Here is a 24,270-nt window from a genome sequence, read left to right as displayed (position 1 = left end):
TAACAAATCCTTCTAGGAACCATGAAGTTGTGGGTTCAATCCCTGGCCTTGCTTAACGGGTTGGGGATCTAGCATTGCTGTGAGCTGTGGTGTAGGTTGCAGACGTGGCTCGGATCCCATGTTGCTGTGGCTCTGGCGTAGGCCAGCGGGTATAGCTCCGATTGGACCCCTAGCCTGGGAACCTCCATATGCTGCGGTGCAGCCCTAGGAAAGACAAAAACAAACAAACAAACAAAAATCCCAGCTCTTCATTATCTATAATTGGAATAAAAGACTTAATATCTGTCTTTTTCTATGCTGTCAAAACTCCAAGAGGTCTGAGGATGAGACTCAATAAATCTGTAGGAATGGGCAGACCAAATCACGCAGGGCTTTAGAGATAACAGTAGGAAGTTTGGACTTCATCTTGAAGGTGAAAGATGCCATTGAAGTATTTTAAGCAGTTGAAAAGGAGTTTTGACTTACAGAAGATGATTTGGGCTGTGGGAAGGTAGCTGGGTTGGCGAGGAGCAGAAGCAGAAGGGGAAATAATACTTGGGAGGCTATCACAGGAGCAAAGAGCAGAAACCAGTAGGAAAAAAATCAATAAAACCAAAAGCTGATCCATGGACAGTATTAGTAAAATTGATAAACTTCTAGCCAGACTAACCAAGAAAAAAGAGAAGTCGCAAATTACTAATATCAGAAATGGATATTAAAAAGGTAATAAAGGAATATTATGAGCAACTCTGTGCTCACAAATTGGATAACTTAGAGGCAGAAGACCAATTCCTTGGAAGAAACACAAACCACCAAAACTCACACAAGAAGAAATAGATCGTCTTAATCAATAATTAATAACCTTCCGAACACTTAGATGGTTTCACTGCCGACTTCTATCAACCATTTAAGGAAAAGATGATACCAATTCTCTATAATCTCTTTTAGAAACTAGAAGCAGGGGGAACACTTCCTAACTTGTTCTGTGAAGCTAGCATTACTCTAAAACCACAACCAGATTAGACATTATAAGAAAACTCCAGACCAGTATCTCTCATGAACATAATGCAAAGATTCTCAACAAAATATTAGCATATTGAATCCATCAATGTATAAAAACAACTACACACCTAAACGAAGTGGAATTTATTCCAGGTGTGGAAGGTTGGTTCAACATAAGAAAACCAATTACTGTATTGTATCACATCAACAGGCTGAAGAAGAAAAATCATAGGATCCTATCTCTAAGATGCAGAAAAGCATTTGATACAATCCATGATTTTAGGAAAAACTCTCAGCGTACTAAGAAGAGAAAGAAATGTCCTCAACTTAATAAAGAACATCTACAAAAGTCTCTACCTAACCTTATGCTTAATGATGAGAAACTAGACGTCTTCCCCCTAAATTTGGAAAAAGAAAAGAATGTCCCTTTTTGTTACTCTAGTTCAGCCTTATACTGAAAGGTCTAGCTAATCCAGTAAGAAAAGTAGAGGAAATTAAAGGCACAGATAAAGGAAGAAAGAAATAAAACTGTCTTTGTTCACAGATGACATGGTTGACTATGTAGAAAATCTCAGAGAATTGGCAAAAAACTCCTGGAACTAACTAGCAGTTATAGCAGAGTTGCAAGATACAAGGTTAATATACAAAAGGCAGTTCCTTTCCTATATACCATCAATGAACAATCGGAATTTGAAATTAAAAACACCATATAATTTATATTATAACAAACAAAAAGAAATACTGAGGTATAAATCTAAATATAGGAATAACCATAAAACTCTTATCAGAGAAATCTAGATAAATGGAGAGCTATTCCATGTTCATGGATAGAAAGATTCAATATTGTTTAAATGTCACTTTCTCTTAGCTTGATCTTTAGATCCAAAGCAATCTCAGTTAAATCCCAGCAGGTTATTTTCTGGACATCAACAAACTTATTTTACAGTTTATACGGAAAGGCAAACAGCTGAGAATAAGCCATGTGATACTGCTGAAGAAGAACAAAGCTGAAAGACTGATGCCACATACCTTTAGACTGACAGTGAAGTTACAGGAGTCAGGATGGCACCGTATTGTCAAAGGAACAGTCAAATAGACCAAAGGAACAGAATAGAAAGTCTAAAAATAGAAACACACAAATACAGTCACTTGATGTTTGACAAAGGAGCAAAGCCAATTCAGTAGAAAAAAAGAATAATCTTTTCAACAAATGATGCTAGAACAATCGGACGTCCATATGCAGAAACTGAATCTTTCACATCATACTGTTCTCAAAAATTAACTCAAAGTGGAATCTAAGAGACCTGAGGTAAAACGCAAAACTTCTAGAAGGTAACACAGGAGAAAATCTATGTGATCTAGGATTTGCCAATGAGGTTTTAGATACAAAAGCAAAGTACAAATTCATGAAAGAAAAAAAAATCAGTAATGACTTACTAAAATTAATTTTTGTTTTGTCAAAGACACTGATAAAAGAATGAAATAACAAGCCACAAACCGGAAAAATTACTTGCAAAACACATTTGATAAAAGACTTTTATTCAAAATATACAAAAGACTCTTAAAACTCAACAATAAGAAAACAATCAACCAGGAGTTCCCTGGTGGTCCAATGGGTGAAGGATCTGGCGTCGTCAGTGCTTTGGCTCAGGATCAATCCTTGACCCAGGAACTTCTGCACGCTAAGAGTGTGGCAAAAAGAAAAGAACCAAATCAACTTAAAAATGGGCCAAAGACCTTAACAGACACCTCACCCGACACGATATACAGATGGCAAACAAGCACATGAAAAGATGCTCTTATCATTTGACATTAGGGAAGTACACATTAAAACAACAACAAAATATCACTGCTCACCTGCCAGAGGAGCTAAAATCCAAAACACTGACATCAAATGCTGGCAAGGATGTGGAGCAACTGAAAGTCTTATTTATTGCTGGCAGGAACACAAGATGGTTCAGCCACTTTGAAAACGTATTACAAAGCTAAACATAGTCCACCATGATTTAGCAATTCCTTTTGTAGGTATTTTCCCAACAGAGTTAAAAATTTATGTCTATATGAAAACTGCACACAAAAATTGCAGTATGGCACAAATGCTGTATATTGCTCTCCTTTATACAGTAACAAAGTCCCTTTTGTTTTATTACCTTTAAAAAACGCACAAAATCACTAACAACTGGAAGCAACCAAGACGTCCTTCGTTAGATGACTGGATAAACAAACTGTAGTATATCCAGACAATAAAATAGCATTTGGTGCTAAAAGAAACGCACTGTCGTGGAGTTCCCGTCGTTAACGAATCCGACTAGGAACCATGAGGTTGCGGGTTCCATCCCTGGCCTTGCTCAGTGGGTTAAGGATCCGGCGTTGCCGTGAGCTGTGGTGTAGGTTGCAGATGCGGCTCGGATCCCGCGTTGCTGTGGCCCTGGTGTAGGCCAGCGGCTTCAGCTCCGATTAGACCCCTAGCCTGGGAACTTCCATATGCCGAGGGAGCGGCCCAAGAAATGGCAAAAAGACAAAAAAAAAAAAAAAGAAAAAAAAAGAAACGCACTGTCGAGCCACAAAAAGACATGGAGGAGCCATAAATGCATATTGATAAGTGAAAGAAGCCAGTCTGAAAAGTCTACATCCTATATGGTTTCGGCTGTATGACATTCTGGCAAAGGAAAAGCTATGGCGACCGTTGAGATCAGTAAATACTATGCTTCGGATCTTAGGAGATTTAGCCCTTCCACTGAACTCAGATATGCGCTGGCATGCCAGGTGACGATAAGTCCCTGGGTCTGAGATGTCGGCCTCATTTCAGCGGCCCTCCTTCTCTGCTCCCAGGAGTCTCCTGATCTCTCTGCCTGTAGGGCAGAAGTTTGGAGACAGCCAGTAAGTTGGAGATCCTGATCCAAGTAAGAAAAATGGAAGGAACTGTGTTTTTCCTTATTAAACTAGTAAAATGATGACAATAATTCAGGTGATCTAGAAGTAATAAAAGCAGAAGCCAAACATTAAAACAGTAGGAAGAGGAGTTCCCATCGTGGTGCAGTGGTTAACGAATCTGACTAGGAACCATGAGGTTGTGGGTTCGGTCCCTGCCCTTGCTCAGTGGGTTAAGGATCCGGCGTTGCCATGAGCTGTGGTGTAGGTTGCAGACGAGGCTCAGATCCCGCGTGGGGGAAACGGTAGGAAGAGTTACTGCCACATGTATAACCTTACAAAGGTTTCCTGACCTACCTTGGTGGAGGAAATCATTTGATCTTCCCGTCAGTCCTGTATTTATTATAGCCTTGTTAAGAGTTAAAGGGAACCGATTACCTCGCGCCTTACACAACTAGTAAGTGGAAGAGCTAGTTACTTAAACTCAAGTCTTTCTACCTTTCAGCCCACTGTTCTTTCTACCAAGGAAAGCAAGGGCTTTGGTAAAAAAAAAAAAAAAGGATGAGTTTTGGAGTCCGTTTCTCTTGTCGAACGTGAGACTCATCCTTACCCTAGAGTAGGGCTACCCCAAGGGTGTGCAGAGCCCTGTTTTTGTAAGGCCTCTGCTATATAAATAAGTTGAAGGGTCCATGTGAGGTGTAATGATTTATTGATGAGGATTTAGAACAAGGAAGGAAGCGATGCTTATATGTGTGTTTGTTATCCAATCAGTGTTTGAGAAGGTTCTCAGACTCCCTCTCTTTCTATTCAGGTTTGGGAACCATCTCATCATTTTTTTTTTTTTATTGTCAGGTGCATCATTCCTGGCCAAATTCTCATCTCCCACCACAAGAAAAAAGTAGCAATGCTATTATTATTTACAGTGCCATGGCTTTCTGGAACCTGTTTTATAGGAACAGTATAGGTCTTCTTGTCTCTTCGGTTCTCTTCATACGTGCTGCTTACATCATTACTCATGACACCATATTATCCTTATCTGTCATGCTGGCCACAATTTATGTCTTCCAGTGACTCACAAAGCTTATGACTGTGCTTTGTTGACAGTGACCACAAATGCAAGTCTTACCCAGCTCATGCAGGGGAAATGTGAATTGTAATTAGTTTTATGGTCATGTTAAATTTACCATTTGAAACTGCCCATACTGAGTCATGGAGAAATAGAAAATCCAAACAGACTCCTTACTAGTACGGAGATGGAATTCGTAGGCAGAAACCTCTACAAGCAAAAGTCCGGGACCAGATTGCTTCAGTGCTAAATTCCTCCAAACGTTTAAAGAAGAATTAATACCAATCCTTTTCAAACTTTTCCAAAAAATGGAAGAGGAAGGAACACTTCTAAACTCACTTGATGAGGCCAGCATGACCCTGTTCCTAAAAGACAAAGACACTACAAGAAAAGAAAATTACAAGACGCTGCAAGGAAAGAAAATGATCTCTGGTGAATATAGATGCAGAAATCCTCAAGAAAAACTGAGCAAACTGAAATTCAGCAATGCAGTAGAAGGATAATACACTGTGATCAAGTGGGATTGATTCCAGGAATGCAAGGATGGGCTCAGCTCCCATCGGTCCGTCAATGTGACACAGTGTGACACCACATTAAAACATGGAGGAGAGGAGTTCCCGTCGTGGCGCAGTGGTTAACGAATCCGACTAGGAACCATGAGGTTTCGGGTTCGGTCCCTGCCCTTGCTCAGTGGGTTAATGATCTGGCGTTGCCGTGAGCTGTGGTGTAGGTTGCAGACGCGGCTCGGATCCCGCGTTGCTGTGGCTCTGGCGTAGGCTGGTGGCTACAGCTCCGATTCGACCCCTAGCCTGGGAACCTCCATATGCCGCGGGAGCGGCCCAAGAAAAAGCAACAACAACAACAAAACAACAACAACAAAAAAGACAAAAAGGCAAAAAACATGGAGGAGAAAATTATATGATCATTTCAATCAGTGCAGAGGAAGCCTATGACAAAACTCAACATCCACTCATGAAAAAACTCTCGACAAAGTGGGTATAAAGGGAATGTACCTCAACATGATAAAGGCCATGTATGATAAGCCCGCAGATAACATCATACTCAATGATGAAAAGCTGCAGGTGTTTCCCCAAGATCAGCAACAGGACAAGGCTGCCTATCCTCGCCACTTTTATTCACCGTGGTACCAGAAGTCCTAACCAAAGCAGTTAGAGAAGAAAAGGAAATAAAAGGTATCCAAACTGGAAAGGAGAAAGTAAGACCATCTGTTATCTTCAGATAACATGATATTGTGTATAGAAAGTCCTAAGGACTCCACCAAAAAGCTGTGAGAACTATTAAATTCAGTAAAGTTGCAGGATAAAAAAAAATCAATATACAAAAATCAGTTATGTTTCTATACACTAATAATGAACTATGAGAAAGAGAAATTAAGAAAACAATCTGGAGTTCCCGTCGTGGCACAGTGGTTAAAGAATCCGACTAGGAACCATGAGGTTGCGGGTTCAGTCCCTGCCCTTGCTCAGTGGGTTAAGGATCCGGCGTTGCCGTGAGCTGTGGTGTAGGTCATAGACGCGGCTCAGATCCTGCATTGCTGTGGCTCTGGTGCAGGCCAGCAGCTACAGCTCCGATTCGACCCCTAGCCTGGGAACCTCCATATGCCTCGGGAGCGGCCCAAGAAACGGCAAAAAGACAAAAAAAAAAAAAAAAAAAAAAAAAAAGAAAGAAAACAATCCCAATCCCACTTATCAAAAAGAATAAAATACTTTGGAGTCTGTTTAACCAAGATGAAAGACTTGTACACTGGAGACCATAAGACACGGATGAAAGAAATTGAAGAAGACACAAATAAATGGAATGATATTTTGTACGTTTGATTAGAAGAATTGCTATTGTAAAAATGTCGGTAGTATCCGAAACAACCTACAGATTCATTGCAATCTCTATCAAAATTTTATCATTTGAAATTTTGTGGTTTAAACGTGGAATAGCACATCTTCCAACCATATCTTCTCTTGGACTTTTTTAGCCCCTCATGCTTGGGACTAAAGGCTGTACTGCCTTCGAGGATTATTATAAAGCTAAATTAGATAATTAAGTCTGTCTGGCACATAATTTATGTTCAATAAATATTAGTTTCTCTGTTCATTTCACTACCACCCAGAAAGAAGATGTGGGTTTTTTTTGGTTTTGGGTTTTTTTTTCCGGTCTTTTTTGGGGGGCGGGGCGACACCCACAACATATGGAAGTTCCTGGACCAGGGGTCGAATTGGAGCTATAGCTGCTGGCCTACATCATAGCCACAGCAATGCCAGATCCGAGCCGCCTCTGTGAGCCACACCGCAGCTCACGGTAATGCCGGATCCACCTGAGCAAGGCCAGGGATCAAACCTGTGTTCTCATGGATACTGGTCAGGTTTGTTACTTTTTAATGAAATGTAGAAACAAAATTGAATTGGAGCAGTTGGAAGAGATTCCAAGTGGAAAGTCTTTGTGAGAATTGCCTGTACAGCTCAGGCTAAAGCCTTTGCAAGTACTCACTAGAGAGCATCCTCCCAACCAAAATGAAGTAAATTACAAGGCCCTGGATGGAGTTTCCTGGTAGCTGAGCAGGCTAAGCACCCAGCATTGTCAGTGATGTGGCTTGAGTCAATCCCTGGCCTGGGACTTCTGCATGCCCTGGGTGTGGCCAAAAAAAAAAATAATAATAATAATTAGAAGGCTCTGGAGCCAGAGATAAACGGCAGTAACATCAGCTCCAGAATCACTGATCAGAGAGCGGAGCGACCTGATTTGTGGAGAAGGCTCCGTAGTGCCCAGTAGCAAGAGCTGAAGCGCTGGAAAATGCCCCCTGGCCCAGACGGCGCAGATCAAGCAGTCCTTCTTCTCTTAACGGGATGCAAGAGACATGAGACAGTGCTGCCGGGTTTATCAGGCATCACTGTAAGTGGGGCAAAACCTGTAGAGAGGCCCAAGTCTGTTAAGAAGTTCAGAAGAGCAGAGGGTCAGCGGTACCCAGGGCAGGACGGATGGGTAGCCCCACCAATGTGGGTGAACCAAGAGACTGCTGATATCGCAGGAAGAGCCAGCAGACCTGCAGTTTTGGGGCTAGAGGGGAGAGGCAGTCGGAGGAGATAGAAGGTGTCCTTAAAAAGAAACATTTCCGTCTTGGAGCTCGAAAGTGTCTGTGACAGTGTTCAATAACCTTTCTTACATAAAAAGCCTATTTCAGAAATACATGAAAGTGTTTACGAACAGAACAGGATCTCACCGAAACGAATCTAAACGGCTTCGGCCACGTCCCCAGTCACGTCCTTGTTCCCAAAGCGTCCCCCTCGTAACGGGAGAGGTGCCTCTTTACCAGGAAGGTTAGCGAGGACGGACTTGAAGAAGCTGAGGTGCGGTGGGCTCTGTGCTGAGGAGTCTCCCCTGTGTGCTCATCACGCGGGTCCTCCCGGCACAGTCGTGCTGGCTGCCTTGACTGAGGTGCTGTATTTGCTCGAAAAGAAGCCAGTATTTGTTAATCGTGGTTTGTCAGGCAGTGTGCTAGGTGTTACACGCGTGGTCTCATGTCATTCTCCAACCAGGTCCTTGAACTGAATGGGGGGAGGGGCAGAGTAGGCGGCTGATCTGAGCTCAGTCCTTTCTGAGAGGTTCTAGAAATTAGCCATTGGTCGTGAGATGCCCATCTCATAGAGCCCTAGCACTCAGAGTCCCTTCACTTTCCCCCAGCCATTGCCACCTCCTCCATACTTGCTGTCACTTAACCTTCCAAGTCAGGGTAACCCGTTGAGTTCAGCCCAACAGACATTGTGTAGGGAGCTTGTGTTCTGCATGCTGTGCGTGCTACTTTGTGCTAAGCGCATACTCAGGTTTCAGAGCCTGGGAGAGAAAGACGTTTAAACAGTCATTCCTCAGGGCAGCAAACCCTGGGCATAACTGTGTCCTAGTCCTGGCTGCGTCCCTGATCCCAGCCCAGCACCTGGCACATAACCACAAGGTGGTTTCAGTTCGCCTGTACCGAGGGAGAGCGGGGTGCAAGGCCTGGCATGAAGAACTTTCTTCTCAGCGTAAATCCTCACAACGATTTTACGAATAAGTACTCGTGTAATTCAGACACAGAGCAATGACGTAACACGTGCCCAGCTAAGAAGCGATACAGCCGGGGTACAAATCCAAGGAGTGTCTCTGATGCCTCCGAGCACCTGTTGAGTGACTAGCTATTGAGTGAATCTGGAGGCAGAAAGGGAAGGCAGTGGGAGGGGGAGAGAGGGTGGGGACAAGCCAGCAAGGTCAGGTGAATGTCAGCTCCAGGTCAAGGGGGGTCCCCAGGCAGGATAGGTTGGTTCTACTTGGCAGGTGAAGCGGTCACGGACAGCTTCGCAAGGAGGTGGGGCTTCAGCTGGATGGTGCACGATGAAGAGGTGGCCGCTGGCCAGGGCAGGGCGAACGGAGCCGAGACCAATCCTTCCATTTCCGTGGTAGCTGCTTTCCCGTCTCACCTTCTCAAGGATATTTCTCCGACTGTCCCATGTCTACTGCATCATGTGTGGGTTTTCCTCTTACTCCAACCAGCTTATCAGCGTGCTGGAAATGTCCCCGACCTCAAAAAAAAACTTTCCCTTCTTCTCCCCTTTAGCTGTAGCCCCATCTCTCTGTCTCCCTTTATAGCAAAACTTCTAAATATAGGCGTCTGTAGTGCCTGGCTCCAGTTCTTCTGTTTTCCGCTTAAACCCAATGAAACCAGCATTTCGCTCCCACACTCCAGGGGAAACAGCTCCACTGAAAGTCCAGAGTCACCTCCGTGTTTGCACATCCAGCAGTCAAGCCTGTGGCCACACCTTCCAGGCCCAGCGCAGGGCTTGATGCGCTCTGTCCCTGCGTCCCTCTGGAGACACGTTCTTCTTTTGGCCCCTGGAATGGCGCTTTCTCTCCTGATTCGTTGTCAGTGGCACCGACTGCTCCTTTCAGCCTTCTGCAGGGCTACTGCTCACCTCCCAAACACTGGTCCTTGAAATGCACGTGGCCATCAGGGCACTCTCCCCCTGGAAACCATTCAGGAACGCTCCCCCAACGGGATCCCAACGCGAGCCAGGTGTCCAAAGCCTCCGCCATCTGGCTGCCAGCCTCTGCCACCTCGCCTCGTTCCTGTAGTATCTGTGTGGCGCCCTGGAGGACCGACAGCCCTTCCAGATGTGCTTTCTCGCCGCGTCCTCCTGTGTCCCTGGGAATCGAGGGGTTCTCACTGGCAGATGGAGGAGCTGAGAAACAGCTTGTCCTTCTCTCGTCCGAGGTCACACAGCTTGCAGTGTGCTTCTCGAACGTTTCTGAGTCCAGGTCCTCTGCGCCTCCCATTTACAAGCCGTCGCTTGTGGCCTGATTCCTTCCAGCGGTGCTTCTGAGAGAAGCACAAGCGTGGACGGCTGGTTCCGTCCTATGGGTTCCCGGCTCCCCATCTGGAGTTCCTCTTGAGACTGCAGTGGTTCAGACTCCTCACCCCAGGCACTGGGTAGTCACGTTTGCAGGACAATGGGTGCTCTTACTGGTTGAAATGCTAAATCTCCCCCAAATGAAAGGCCAGCTGCAGAGGGGGAGAAGAACAAAGGCTGCCTGATCCGATGGGACGTCTGTGGGGGCCTCCTGGCATTTGGAGCGTGAGCGACTTGGAGAAACTCACTCTTCTGGCCCCAGGGAGTTGGAGACTGTTAATCTTGGTGGTTTTGACGGCTCACTGCCCCAGAGGTCCCAGCCTGCTGTGTGACTCAGAATCCGCAACACTCCCCCCATTCATCTCTCACTGAGATGGTCCGGAGGCCATCTCTAAGGCATTTTAATTCGGTAATAACGCGACGGGGCTCACTCTGCCCAGAGCTGTGTGTCTTAGAAGTTACTCTTGCTTTCTAAAAGGGGGTTGATTTAGAGCTGCTCATCCTTGGTGTCTGACGAGCCTGTACTGCCAGGGAAGGAAGCGCCTTTCCTGCCCGTCCTCTCGTCTCCATCATGGATTTACTGAAGTTCACAGGCCCTGAACTATCCCGTAGCCGAATCCTTTTTTTTTTTTTTTTTAATTTTTAAAGATTTTGGGGGGGGCAATCCTTTTATTTTTAATTTTTAAAAATTTGGGGGGAGTTCCTGTCGTGGCTCTGATGTTAACAAACCAGACTAGTATCCATGAGGACAAAGGTTCGATCCCTGGCCTCGCTCAGTGGGTTAAGGATCCCACGTTGCTGTGGCTGTGGTGTAGGCCGGCAGGTATAGTTCCGATTCAGCCCCTTGCCTGGGAACCTCCATGTGCGACAAGTGTGGCCCTAAAAAGACCAAAAAAAAAAAAAAATTGGAGGGAGTTCTGTTGTGGTGCAGCAGAAACGAATCTGACTAACTAGTATCCTTGAGGATGCGGGTTCGATCCCTGGTCTCGCTCAGTGGGTTGGGGATCCAGCATTGCTGTGAGCTGTGGTGTATGTCGCAGCTCGGATCCTGCGTTACTGTGGCTGTGGTGTAAGCTAGCAGCAGTAGCTCCAATCGGACCCCTAGCCTAGGAACTACCATATGTTGTAGACACAGCCATAAAAAAAAAAAAAGAGTTTTGTACAATTTTTAGAGGTTACTTTCCATTTACAGTTATTACAAAATATTGGCCTCATTCCCTGGGTTGTCCAGTACATCCTTGAGCCTGTCTTACAGCCAATAGTTTATGCCTCCCCTCCCCTGGTAACCACTAGCTTGTTTTCTCTATCTGTGAGTCTGCTTCTTTTTTGTTGTAGTTGGTTGTAATTTTTAGATTCCACGGGTAAGGAACATCATACAGGACTTGTCTTTCTCTGCCTGACTGATTTCGCTTAGCATAAACGCCCTCCAGAGTCCATCCATGTTGCTGCAGATCCGCGGCCCTGATTCTTGAAGCGCCTGGCCAGAGTCAACCCTGTGTCTAGTTAACACTAGAGGGGAAACAGGTGGCCGAAGGTTTGTCTGTGGCACAGCCCTTCTGCACGGCGCTGCACTGAAGGGACGGCTGCCATCCACCGTTCCCTTTCTTTGTGACTCTCTCTGGAATTCAGCCAGACCGTAGCACGGGGCAGGCGAGCTCACAATGGGGGGACGGAGGCAAAGCTATGAGGGGCCCACGACCCCCCACCGCTTGGCAACACCCTTCCAGAGCTTTGCTCTGCCCCATCTCCAGCTGCACGGATCCCTCACGCTGCCCCTGGACTCTGCTGCCCTTGTGCTGACACTCACTGTGGCCCATGCCAGCGGGGGTGCCATGGTAAGAGCTCCTGCACTGACCTTCAGAAGACATAGGTTCAAATAGAGTGTCCCCCACTTCCCAGCTGTAGGATCTTGAAGGTCTCTTCGTCTTTCTGAGCTTGTACGTAAATTAATAACGAACAGCACCTCCTCACGGGGCTGTCGAGAGGAGTCGCTGAAAAAAGCCGATCATGTCTATTCACTGTGCATCGTCCAGAAGGCGGCTCTAGTCATTTCACCGAAGTTAATGTTTCATTTCGGAAATAAGGCTGTTTACATAAGAAAATATTGTTATGTAAATTCGCTTGTTAAGCGCTTGACTTTCTTTTGCCTACCAAATAAAGGCCCCGTCCTGCTTGTCACCCGCATGCGCATTTGCATTTCAGCCTTGAGATGTCATTGGTGGGGAAGGCTTCAAACATGTCAATGTCTCGAAGAAACTGCACAAGGATACAGTTGAGTTTGTGTGAAGTCAGCGATGACTCTGCAAGGCCCTGGGCTAGGCCCACAAGGCCCACGAGGGACTCACACGTGACACATCATAGGCAGAGGCATCGTGGTATCTGGCTGCCCCGTAGAGGCGCCAGCCTTCCCCCAGCCCCTTCGGAAGGCAGCCCTGAGGGAAGACTCGCCCCAGGGCCCCAGCACAGCAGAGCAGCTGGGCATCAGAGGGTTGGCAAGGGGGCCCAAGGCTGGAGGAGGGGGAGGGTGGGCCTGGGACCTGGCCAGCAGCCAGGGCTCCCTCAGGTGCCCCAGCAGGCAGGGCCTCCAGCCCCAGCCAGCACTGAATGTGTCCTTTCCTCCGCCGTGGTTTTCTCTCCACTGCCCTGGGCAGAGGTTTTGGTGGCAAGGCAGTGGCTCCAGCTCCACATTGAACACATAAAGACACTGAGGCCCAGAGATGTGAGGTGACTTGACCGCAGTCACACAGCATCAGAGCCAGGACTAGAACACACAGTCTTCTGAAAAATAGCGCTCTCTGACTAGCGGGCTCTTCAGAGTGTCTTGTTTCCAGTCCAAGTGCAGTGAGGTCGTCAGGGCCATTTTGATCCTTCAGAAAATCGTAGGCATCTTCTCTGTGCCCATCCCCGTGCAAGGAAGTGGGGGTGCAGGGTTAAATCGGACCCTGCCCTGGGGAATTTACCATCCAATAAGGGAGACATGCCCCTAACGGTGGCAGCTCAGTATGGCGCGTGCCAATGGGGGCGCGCATGTCCTGTGGTGGCGGGGGGGTGGGCCATGACCGCAGACGAGGCACGTGGCCCCATCTGGGGGTCAGGAACTTTCTCCCAGAGACGGTGACACCTGAGCTGAGCTGTGAGGGACCAGAAGGCATAGGCAGGTGGAGAAGGACGAGGAAGAGGGTTCCAGGCAGAGAGAGTGGGCGAGCACAAGCCCATCTTTATCCAGACGTCTCATGACTGCAGTCACGGCCCCAACACGTATCTGATCTACATCCAGGGCCTGGGAGTGGTTCCCACCGGCTGGACCGTAGGGGGGATGGAGCGAATAGAGGTAGATGAGGCCGCACGTGTAGGAGCAGCCAGGAAGGTCGAAAGGGCAGTGCCGACGGCTCTCCTCGGTTCTCCAGGCTCCACTCTCCCGTTCTGGGCGCCTGGGCGGAGATTTCCTTGGTACCAGGCTTACTGCAGAGGATCTGAGTGGGACCCAGCGAGCTCCTTTTACCGAGTGCCATTGCAGGGTCTTGCTATGCATCTGCCTGTTCCTTTAGGGTCTCTTGGCGCCTCCCCCGTCCCCCCACCTCCGGAGCCCTGGTGTGGAAGAGGGGCCGGAGTGCTGATTGTAGGCCATGCAGTTCTCTTCGAGGTTTAAACACGCGCAGCAGTTCAGGAGCTAGTCGCCCACTGCCCAGTGCCTGGCAAGCTGTGACTCTCCTTCTCTTCCCATAGGCCTGCTGAGTTGGCCACCAAGTACGCAAACTTTTCAGAAGGAGCTTGCAAGCCTGGCTATGCGTCAGCCGTGATGACTGCCATCTTCCCCCGGTAAGTGCTCCTGTTTCTGCCCGCCGCCTCGACAGCCTGGTGCCCGGCCCAGGCCTCAGGCGCCCTGCCCCTTGCGGCAAGTGGTGTGCTCCTGCGAGAGGGAGACTGTGCCGTACTTTCTCTCCTGTGACCTTGAGTCAGTGGGCGCCTGGAAAGGACTCTGCCCTTGGTTGGTTCCTGCCTCAGTCCTGCCGTAGGCCCTTGCTACACCTTGCCCCTGTCCTGCTCTTGGAGCTTGCACCTGCCGGTGTGGCTGGCTTCTGGGGAGGGGAAAGAGGAGGTAGAACCTACGAGATTGCACCCTGGAAGCCAGTATCCAGCGGCAGCCAGAGGGGGCTGCACAGCGCAGAAGCTCATGGTCTGGTCTCATGAGAAGCTGGGACCAGCTACCAGGCTCTGGGGCGGCCTATCCAAATAAAGCAGAGAATAAAGAGGACCTTCTGAGCCTGGCTGTTCTGGCACCTTCCCGCCTTGTCCATTTGGCGTTCTCCAGCTCCTGATTTCCTTGATGGCAGGCTTGCTGAAAGAGTCTGCCAAACCCTGGGAGTTCCTTTCACCAGATTCCACTAAGGGGCCTTGCTTGCTTATCTGCCTGTTCCTTCGGGTCTTATTTCCTGAAGCCTTGGTGGAAGAGGGCCTGACGAGCCACCGTCGTCTTGTCTGCAGTTCAGCTGCAGCGAGACCCTTGGGGTCGTTTTGTTCCTTCTAAAAGTTAGAGGAGTGTCTGACGTGGAGGGGATGTAGGAGGGGCTGCTGGGGACCCTCGGAATCAGGTTATAGCCCTCAGACCACCAGAGGAGCCCCAGGGGTGGCCTCTTGGGGTGGGCGCTGTTCGGGGGGAAGGGTGTACCCCCATCCCTTAGGAGGCCGAGGTTAGGGCACACGATGTGCTTGCAAAGGAATGCTGACAAACAGCTTGCCCCAAAGCAAACCCAGGGTGTTTGGATTTTATGCTCCCTTTCTTCTTCTAATGTAAGCAGTCCAAGCTTAGCTGTTCGTGTCAAGCAGGGGCTCCGCTGCCTGAGTATCGGCTGCTCAGATAGAGATCTCTCTATCCAAGGGTCTGCCTTCTGACTTGATTCCAATACTTCACTTCCCCCAGCTATTTACTGAGCTCAACCTAAGCGTCTGGCGCTGTGTTCCACATTCTTGTTTTTTTTAGGGCCACACCCACCGAATATGGAGGTTCCCAGGCTAGGGGTCGAATCGGAGCTACAGCTGCTGGCCTACACCACAGCCACAGCCACGCCAGATCCGAGCCTCGTCTGCCACTTAGACTATAGCTCACGGCAACACCGGATCCTTAACCCACTGAGCGAGGCCAGGGATCGAACCCACAACCTCATGGTTCCCGGTCAGATTCGTTTCCACTGTTTCCACTGTGCCACAACGGGAACTCCCTATGCTCTATATTCTTACATGGCTTTCTCAGACCTACATGACTCAGTCCCCTGGGCCAGACACTTGTGAGTTTTCCTTGACCTGTATAAATGGGCTTTCTTTTTTCTTTTTTTTTTTTTTCTCAGTGAATTTATTACATTGATAGTTGTACAATGATCATCACAATCCAATTTTATAGGTAAATGGGCTTTCTAATTGAAAGCAATATAAGCACGCAGGGCGGAAAAAACTCAAACGGTGCCAAAGGGTGTATACTCCCACTCCAGGGCTGTCTCTGAGACAGCACGGTATTGCCATAAACAGGAACATAGTGTATTTATTACTCTGTATCTTGTTTTCTACTCCTAACAATATATCTTTTTCTTTTCTTTTTTTCTTCATTTTTTTACTCCTAACAATATATCTTAGAGATTATCCTACTACCAGCATAAATGGATCCATCTTCTCTTTTAAATGATTGCATAATATAAAATTATGACTGTTTAGAAGTATCGTAATTTTATTAAAGTAGGAAACAGTAATTTACTTATTAGTACAGTTGTATGAGGGTTTTTTGTTTTGTTTTGTTTTGTTTTTTGCTATTTTAGGGCTGCACCTGAGACATATGGAGGTTCCCAGTTTAGGGGTCCAGTTGGAGCTGTAGCTGTTGGCCTCCACCACAGCCACAGCAAATGTCAGATCCAAGCCGTGTCTGCGACCTACAGCACAACCCATGGCAATGCTGAATCCTTAGCCCACTGAGCAAGGCCAGGGATCGAACCTGCATCCTCATGGATCCTAGTTGGGTTTGTTAACCACGGAGCCACGAAGGGAACGCCGAGTTGTATGAGTTTGGGTAACACCCTTGTGCAGCCACCATAACAACCAAGAGAACATTTTTCCGTCAGCACCCCGGAAGTTCCCTCGTGCTCCTCTGCAGTTACCCCTTCCCTTGATCCCCAGGCCCTGGTAACCACTGCCCCTCTGGTTTTTCTGGAATGTCATATAAATGGATCACGTAGGGGCCTTTCTAGTCTGCCTCTTTTGTTTAGCATGATGCATTTGAGACTCATACATGGTATAGCAGTGCTTGTTCTTTTTATTGGTGAATAGTATTCCATTATATGGGCATAACATTGTATGTTGTTTATCTACTTAACCGTCAGAGGACGTTTGGGTTAATTCCAGCTTTTAGCTCTTACAAATAAGGCCAATGTAAACATTTGTGTATGGGATGTATGCTTCACTTCATAAGAATTTGCCAAACTGTTTTCCAAAGTGACTATTCTATTTTGCTCTCCTGCCAGCAGAGTATGAAAGTTTAGGTTGTTTTATATCCCTGATATCAATCTTTTGCATTTTAGCTGTTCTCGTAGGTTTAGAGAGCTTTCTCGCTGTGATTTTAATGTGGGTTTTACTAATGACTAATGATGTGGAGTATCATTTTCATGTACTTATTTGCCATTCTTTTATCTTTGGGGAAACGTCCAGATCTCTTGCTTTTTTTTCAGTGGGTTGTTTATCCCATTGAATTGTAAGAAGATTTCTTTACATACTCTGGATAGAAGCCCTTTGTCAGGGAGGTGATAGGCAAATATTTTCTTCCAGTCTGCAGCTTGTCCTTTCATTCTCGTAGCGATGTCTTTCACAGAGCAGCAGTTTGTAACTTGATCATGTCCATTTTATTAATTTTTTCCTTTTATGCATTTTGCTGTTGGTGTTTTATCTAAAGAGTCTTTCCCTGGAGTTCCCTGGTGGCTCAGTGGATTAAGGATCCAGCATTGTCACTGCTGTGGCTCTGGTTATGGCTGTGGCGAGGGTTCAATCCCAGAACTTCCTTCTATGCAGGCATGGCCAAAAAAAAAAATCTTTCCCTATCCAAGGTCAAAAGGATTGTTCTCTTCTAGAATTTTTGTAGATTTAGCTCTTACACTTAGGTCAAGGGCCCATTTCAAGTTGTTTTTTACACAGAGAAAGAGGTAAGGGCTGAGATTTATTTTTTACACATGGAAATGCAGTTGTTCCAGAACTATTTGTTAAAGACTCTCCCTTCTCCAGGGAATTACCTTGGCGTGTTTGTTGACAATCAGTTAAACATGTATGTGTGGTTCTTTTTTTTTTTTTTTAATTCCTTCTTCTGTTCCTTTGATCTCTCTGTGTGTTTTGGCACTAGTATGTGTGTTTTGACGCTAGTCCTGTCTTCTGTTAATGAAGACAGTTTTACTTCTTCCTTCCCAACCTGGATGTCTCTTATGCCTCTTTCTTACCTCATTGCACTGGCTAGACTCGTCAGTACAGGGGTGAGTAGGTGAGGTGAGAAGGAAGGTACTTGCCATGGTTTTCCACCATTACGGTGGTAGTGGAAGGTTTTTCATGTATACCTTTTTCAGGTAAAGGAAGTGCTCTTCTTTTCCTAGCTTGTTGAGGTTCTTTTTTTATCATGAATAGATGTTGAATTTTGCCAACTGGTTTTTCTGCATCTTTTGAGATGACCGCATAGCTTTTTTCATCTATTGATACTGTGAATCACATTGATTGACTTTTATTTATTTATTTTTTGAATAGGTAAGAAGTGCATTTATTTATAAATATAACTATTCCATAGGCAGAATGCAGTCCATCTCAAAAGGCTTGAGAGCACTGATTTTTGAATATTAAACTAATCTTTCACTTCTAGGATACACTTCCTTTGGCCCTGGTGTATTGTTATTTTCACGTATGGATAGATTCAGTTTGCTCAGGGTTTGATAAGGATTTTTATTTTTCTGTTCATGAAAGATACTGTTCTGTAGTTTTCTTTTCTTGTAGTATCTTTAGTTTTGGCATGAGGGTAAAACTGACCTGATAGAGTAAGTGGAAAATTGTTCCTTCATCTGCAGTTTTCTGAAAGTTTTGTGTAGAATTGATACGTTTTCCTTAAATATTTGATAGGATTCATCAGCAAAGACATCTAGGCATGAAGTTTTCCTTATGGAAAGATATTTTTAATTAAGAATTAAATTTCTTTAATAGATCTAAGGCTTTCTTATTTCCAGTCAGGTTTTCCTGTTTCTTCTTTGATAGTTTGGCTTTCAAGGAATTTGCACATTTCATCTAAGTTGTTGAATTTATTGGCATAGAATTGTTCATAATAGTCCCTTATTACTCTTTTTGTTGTTGTTCTGCATGTGGAAGTTCCTGGGCCAGGGATCAAACCCGCGCCATAGCAGCGATCCAAGCCACTGCAGTGGCAATGCTGGATCCTTAACCCACTGTGCCACGAGAGAACGCCCCCTCATTACTCTTTTAATGGCTAGAATCTCTAGAGAGTTCTTCTCTTTCATGCCTGATATTAAAATTTGTGTTTTTCTCTGTTTTTCCTAATCTACTTGATTAGAGGTTTATCATTTTTATTGATTTTTTTTTGTTTGTTTTTTTTTGGTCTCTTTAGGGCCACACCCATGGCACATGGAGGTTCCCAGACTAGGGGTCAAATCGGAGCTGTAGCTGCTGGCCTACACCGCAGGCTCAGCAACGGCAGATCGGAGCTTTGTCTGCCTCCTACACCACGGCTCAGGGCAATGCCTGGTTCTTAACCCACTGAGCAAGGCCAGGGAGCAGACCCTTGTCCTCATGAGTACTAGTCAGGTTCATTACCGCTGAGCCTCAAGGAGAATTCCTTAGTAATCTTTTCAAAGAACTAGCTTTTGACTTTTTTTCCTATTGGTATTTTTTTTCTCTATATTATTGATTTCTGCTCTTACCTTTATTATTTCCTTCCATTATTTTATTTTATTGTTATTTTTTGTCTTTTTTTTTTTTTTTTTTTAGGGCCACACTGTGACACATGGAAGTTCCCAGGCTAGGGGTCAAATCAGAACTGTAGCTGCTGGCCTACACCACAGCCACAGCAATGTCAGATCCAAGCCACATCTGTCACCTATACCGAAGCCATGGCAACACTGGATCCTTAACCCACTGAGCAAGGCCAGGGATCAAACCTTTGTCCTCATGGATACCAGTCAGGTTTGTTGTCTCTGAGCCACAATGGGAACTCCTTCCATTTATTTTAGGTTTCATTCTTTTTTTGTTTGTGCCTTAAGATAAAAGGTTAGACCATAGATTTAATTCCTTTGTAATCATTTAATTTCCCTCTATATTTTTCTGAAGTTTTTTTTTTTTTTTTTTTGCTTTATTTGGAAATATCTGAGGATGTTCCAGACATATTATAGATTTCTGGTTTATTTTTGTTGCAGTCAGAGAGTATGCTTTGTATGATTTTAATACTTTTGAATTGGTTGAGACTTGAGTTATGGGATAAAATATGGTCTCTCTCTGTGGGTCTTCTAGGTGCACTTGAAAATACTCTGAGGTTTTGGGGTATTCTCAAATTGTAATTAGACTGGGTTGGTTGAGAGTGTATCTCAAGTCTATGTCTCTGCTGATTTTCTGTCAATTACTGACAGAAGGATGTTGAAGTCTCTCTCAGGTTTTGCTTCAATGTATTTGGAAGCTCTGCCATTTAGTGCATATGCCCTTAGGACTGTCGTATCCCCTTGCTGAACTGATTCCTCCGTTGTTCCGAAATGTCCCTTTTTGCTGGCAATACTTCTTGTTCTGAAATCGACTCTTTTACCTTCTTCGGTGGGGAAGGAGTATGTGTGTTTATACCCTTGAGCATCAGAGAAGCTGGGCCGTAGGCGTGTGGTTGGCAGCTGCCCTCATTTTACAATTAACATATCTGTCCTTTTATACTTAGAATGGGTTTCTTGACGAGCATACAGGTGAGACTTCCTTTTTTCTCCAGTCTGACAGTGGCCGCCTTTTACCCACGTGTTTATAACATTTATATTTAATGGAATCATCATCGTAGCTGGGTTTAAATCTACCATCTGCTATTAGTTTTCCCTTTCTTTCTTTCTGCTCTTTCTTTTCCTAACTCCTCTTGGATTAATTGAGTGCATTTTACAGTTTCATTTTATTGTCCCTCTGGGTTTAATAGGTATGCCTCTTTGTTTTATGTTTTTCATGATTATTCTAGAGTTCACAACTTACGTCTATAATTTATAGTCTATTCTCAAATAACATTGTAGCTCTTCACGTAGAGCTTACGAACTTCAGAACAGTATACTTCCCTGGCCTTTGTGCTATTTTTGTCATGTGTTTGACATCTATATTATAACTCACAACACTGTCTTTTTTATTTTTGTTTTAGATAGTTAATAATTTAAAGCCAATTGAAAATGACCAGGAAAAGGCAACCTATGGAATGGGAGAAAATATTTGCAAATCATATATCTGATGTGGTGTTATTGTCCAGAATATATAAAGAACTCCTAAAAACGCAACACCAACAAGAAATGGGCAAGGGACTCAAGTGGACGTTTCTCCAGAGAAGATATGCAAATGGCTGATAAGCACATGAGAAGATGACCAACATCCTTGGTCACTGGGGAGACGCAGATCAAAACCACAGTGAGATACTGCCTCACGCGCGTGAGGGTGGCCGCTATCAAAAAAAAAAAAAAAAAAAGGGCAGAAAATAGCAAGTGCTGACAAGGGTGTGGAGCAGTGGAAACCTCTGTGCACTCTTGGTAGCATGGTAAAGTAGTGATGCAGCCACGATTGAAAACACTGCGGTGGTTTCTCAAAAAACTGAAAATTGAATTACTCTATGACCCCGCATTTCCACTGTTGGGTATGTACCCAGAAGAAACGAAAGCAGGGTCTCAAAGAGATATTCGCGCACCCATGTTCATAGCAGCATTATTTGCACTAGACAAAGCAACCCAAGTGTCCATCAACAGATGAAAAGAGAAATTGTGGCGTGTGTATGTGTGTGGATATATGGAATATTATTCAGCCTTAAGTAGAGAGGAAATTAGGGCACATGCTGCTATGTGGCTGAAACTTGAGGACATTATGCTAGGTGAAATAAAAGGAAGACAGGCTGCTTTTGCTCCCCGATGTTTTTGTTTTGGTAGCGTGTAGTTGATTTATAGTGTTGCGGCCCTTTCTGGGGACTGGGTACAGCAGAGTGACCCAGTCACCCATGTGTGTACGTCCTTTTTCTCACGGTTTCGTCCATACGTTCCTGTGCTCCATCCCGAGCGATTGGATAGAGTTCCTTGTGCTGTACAGCAGGACCTCACGGCTTATCTGTCCTACAGGCGATATCTGCACCTATCCTCCCCCGCCCCCTTGGCAACAGCAGGTCTGTTCTCTGTGCCTGTGAGTCTGTTTCTGTTTTGTGGAGAGGTTCATCTGTGCCGTATTTTAGATTCCACGTGTCAGTGATAGCACATGGTATCTCTCTCTCTCTTTCTGCGTTACTTCATTTAGTATGAGACTGTCTGGTTGCATCCACGTGGCTGCAAGTGGCATTATTTTGTTCTTTTCTGTGGCGGATTATTCCCCGAATGTGAATTACCTGGAATAGTCAGATTCATAGTAGTAGAAGATAGAATGGGGGTTACCTGAATCTGGGATGGGGTTATGTGGAGCTGGTGTCTAATGGATATTTAATAGAGGTTCCATTTCACGATTATATAAAGAGTTCTGGAGACTGAGTGCAGGATAATGTGAAAGTACTTAGCGCTGCTGAACTGTACACTTAAAACTGCTGAACCTGCTGCACTTCATGTTATGTATACTTTACCACAGTTTAAATTTTAGAGGTTTTTGCATGTTAGGATGAAGAGGTCTTTTATAGGAGTTCCCTCATGGCTCAGTGGTTGGCAAATCCGACTAGGAACCATGAGGTTGTGGGTTCGATCCCTGGCCTTGCTCAGTGGGTTAAGGATCCAGCGTTGCCTGAGCTGTGGTGTAGGTTGCAGACGCGGCTCGGATCCTGCATGGCTGTGGCCGGTGGCTACAGCTCCGATTCGACCCCTAGCCTGGGAACCTCCACATGCCGCGGAGTGACCCTACAAAAGGCAAAAAAGACAAAAAACCGAAACAAAACAGTCTTTTATAGTTACCCACAAACTACTCAGTTTTACTAAGTTTATGTATAAAGTCTATAAACTCCAGCTTGTGGTTGGTCTTTCTTCCTTTGTGTAGATACGTATTCCTGTTGGGTTTGTTTTTCTTCTGCTGGAAGGACTTCTTTTAACATTTCTTATGAGGAAGCTCTGATGGCAGAGAATCCTCTCAGCTCTGATCTGTCTGATAAAGTCTTGGTTTTGGTGTTAGGCATGATCCTTGGTGTTGGAAATCTAGGTTCATTTAATTTTTTTTCCTTGGGGGTAGCTGATGTTTCTTCGTATTTTGATCAAAAAGGTCTAAGTAATTCAGGATTTTGATTTTATAGCCATAGTATTTTGACACAAAGGGTCTTAACGCAGCTCTTTTGACATGGAAGTTTTGACACCCTCTAATAAAAACAAACCATTACATTTTTCTCTGTTATTTTTTGTATTATTGCCAAGTGCTGTGTGAAGTATATTCTCACTCACTTCCTAAGCCTCGCTCCTCCTTGAGCCTGCCCAGTCACGGACCCCCACTCCTGGGCACAGGCTGGGGACGGGCCATGGTGATGGAGGGATACTGATGGACCGACCGGTCCACGCTGCGGGGTCCTGCCTCTCTGGGAAGCCAGCCTGCTCCATCTCACGCTTTTGTGCTGACTGTTGGGAAATTCTCCTCTCCTTCCTCAAGACTTGCCTGCCTGATACATCTTCCTCTAATGAGAGAGGCGGGGAAGAGGGGGCATGCGATCCAAAGGAACTCAACTGTGTCGAGCATCTGCCCTGTGCGAGAAACACCGGATTGGGGCTTTTCATCCATTGGTCCCCTGGAATATGGAACATCTTCTCTGACTTCCGCCCCACGGCGCACGCCCAGTTGCTCTTGACCTGTACCCCTGCCGTGCCCCACCCACGGCTCTGTCACTGTACTGTCATCGTGTGCTGCTCTTCCTTCCCCGTGGTAGGCGCTGCACTTCTTAGCATAGAGACACAATCTTGTTCGCGGCTGCCAAACTTAGCAGAGGCTTTAGCACTTAGTAGGCACTTAATGCTTGTTTCGTGAATGGATATTAATTTCTCCCCTTGGGAGATTGAAATTGTGAGCGTGTGAGGAATCTTAATAAAGCACTCTTTCAGTGGAGAGAGTTACTGAAGAAAAATAATTGTCTTGACATGTACCCATACATGGTAGGTTGGAACGAGAGAGATTTGGAGACACAACCTTCTCTCACAGCTTTCTCACTAAACAGGCTGTGTGTGATCTTGGAAGAGTCAGAGCCTTATGTCACTCATTAGTCAAGAGAATGAAACGAGATGGCGTGTTTTGGGCTATAAATGTTCGACCATTCCAGCAAAATGTAATGTTAGACACTACGTGAATTCTCTTTTCTCAATGACTCGTTAAAGCAGGTAAGTTTTTTTCAGGAAGAAATAAAGATCCCAGAATGGGTCATGGTAAACATTTAAAATGTAGGTTTAAAGAAAAAAAAAGTAACTCATAAAATCTGAATTGACGCTCCCCATTTTCCTAGCGACGCTTTGCTGTATGCATTTGCGCGGCTTCGTGTGCTTTGGTGAAAGACGGAGAATCGTTTCTCTTGGGTGGTGACCAGCGGAGGCCTCCGCATCGGGAGCGAGCATGGCATCCATCCGCCAAGCCTGGGGCCGTTTCAGTGGAAAGCAGGTCCCACATCCAGGCCGTGCCCAAGCTGCAGACCAGCACCGGCAGCAGCGACACGGGTGGCCAACACCCGCTGAGGTCTCGGTATTGACATGTCACATCCTCCGCTAGGGCCTTTTCCTACTTTTTTCTGTT

General features: G+C 45.6%; 1 protein-coding gene across 14 annotated transcripts in view; it reads left to right on the top strand.

Moving 5' to 3' along the window:
- ST3GAL3 (ST3 beta-galactoside alpha-2,3-sialyltransferase 3) overlaps positions 1-24,270 on the top strand; it is a 233,545-nt gene that overhangs the window by 146,585 nt on the left and 62,690 nt on the right. For 11 of the 14 annotated variants that reach the window (XM_021093466.1, XM_021093478.1, XM_021093470.1 and 8 more), the window contains 1 exon segment: positions 14,035-14,127. The exons of the other annotated variants lie outside the window; for them this stretch is intronic. In XM_021093466.1, the coding sequence (XP_020949125.1) occupies positions 14,035-14,127 (93 nt within the window). 14 annotated transcript variants of the gene reach the window in all.

The sequence above is a fragment of the Sus scrofa genome, chromosome 6 (assembly GCF_000003025.6).
Source record: "Sus scrofa isolate TJ Tabasco breed Duroc chromosome 6, Sscrofa11.1, whole genome shotgun sequence".
NCBI lineage: Eukaryota > Metazoa > Chordata > Mammalia > Artiodactyla > Suidae > Sus > Sus scrofa.
This window is presented reverse-complemented; position numbering and strand designations above follow the sequence as displayed.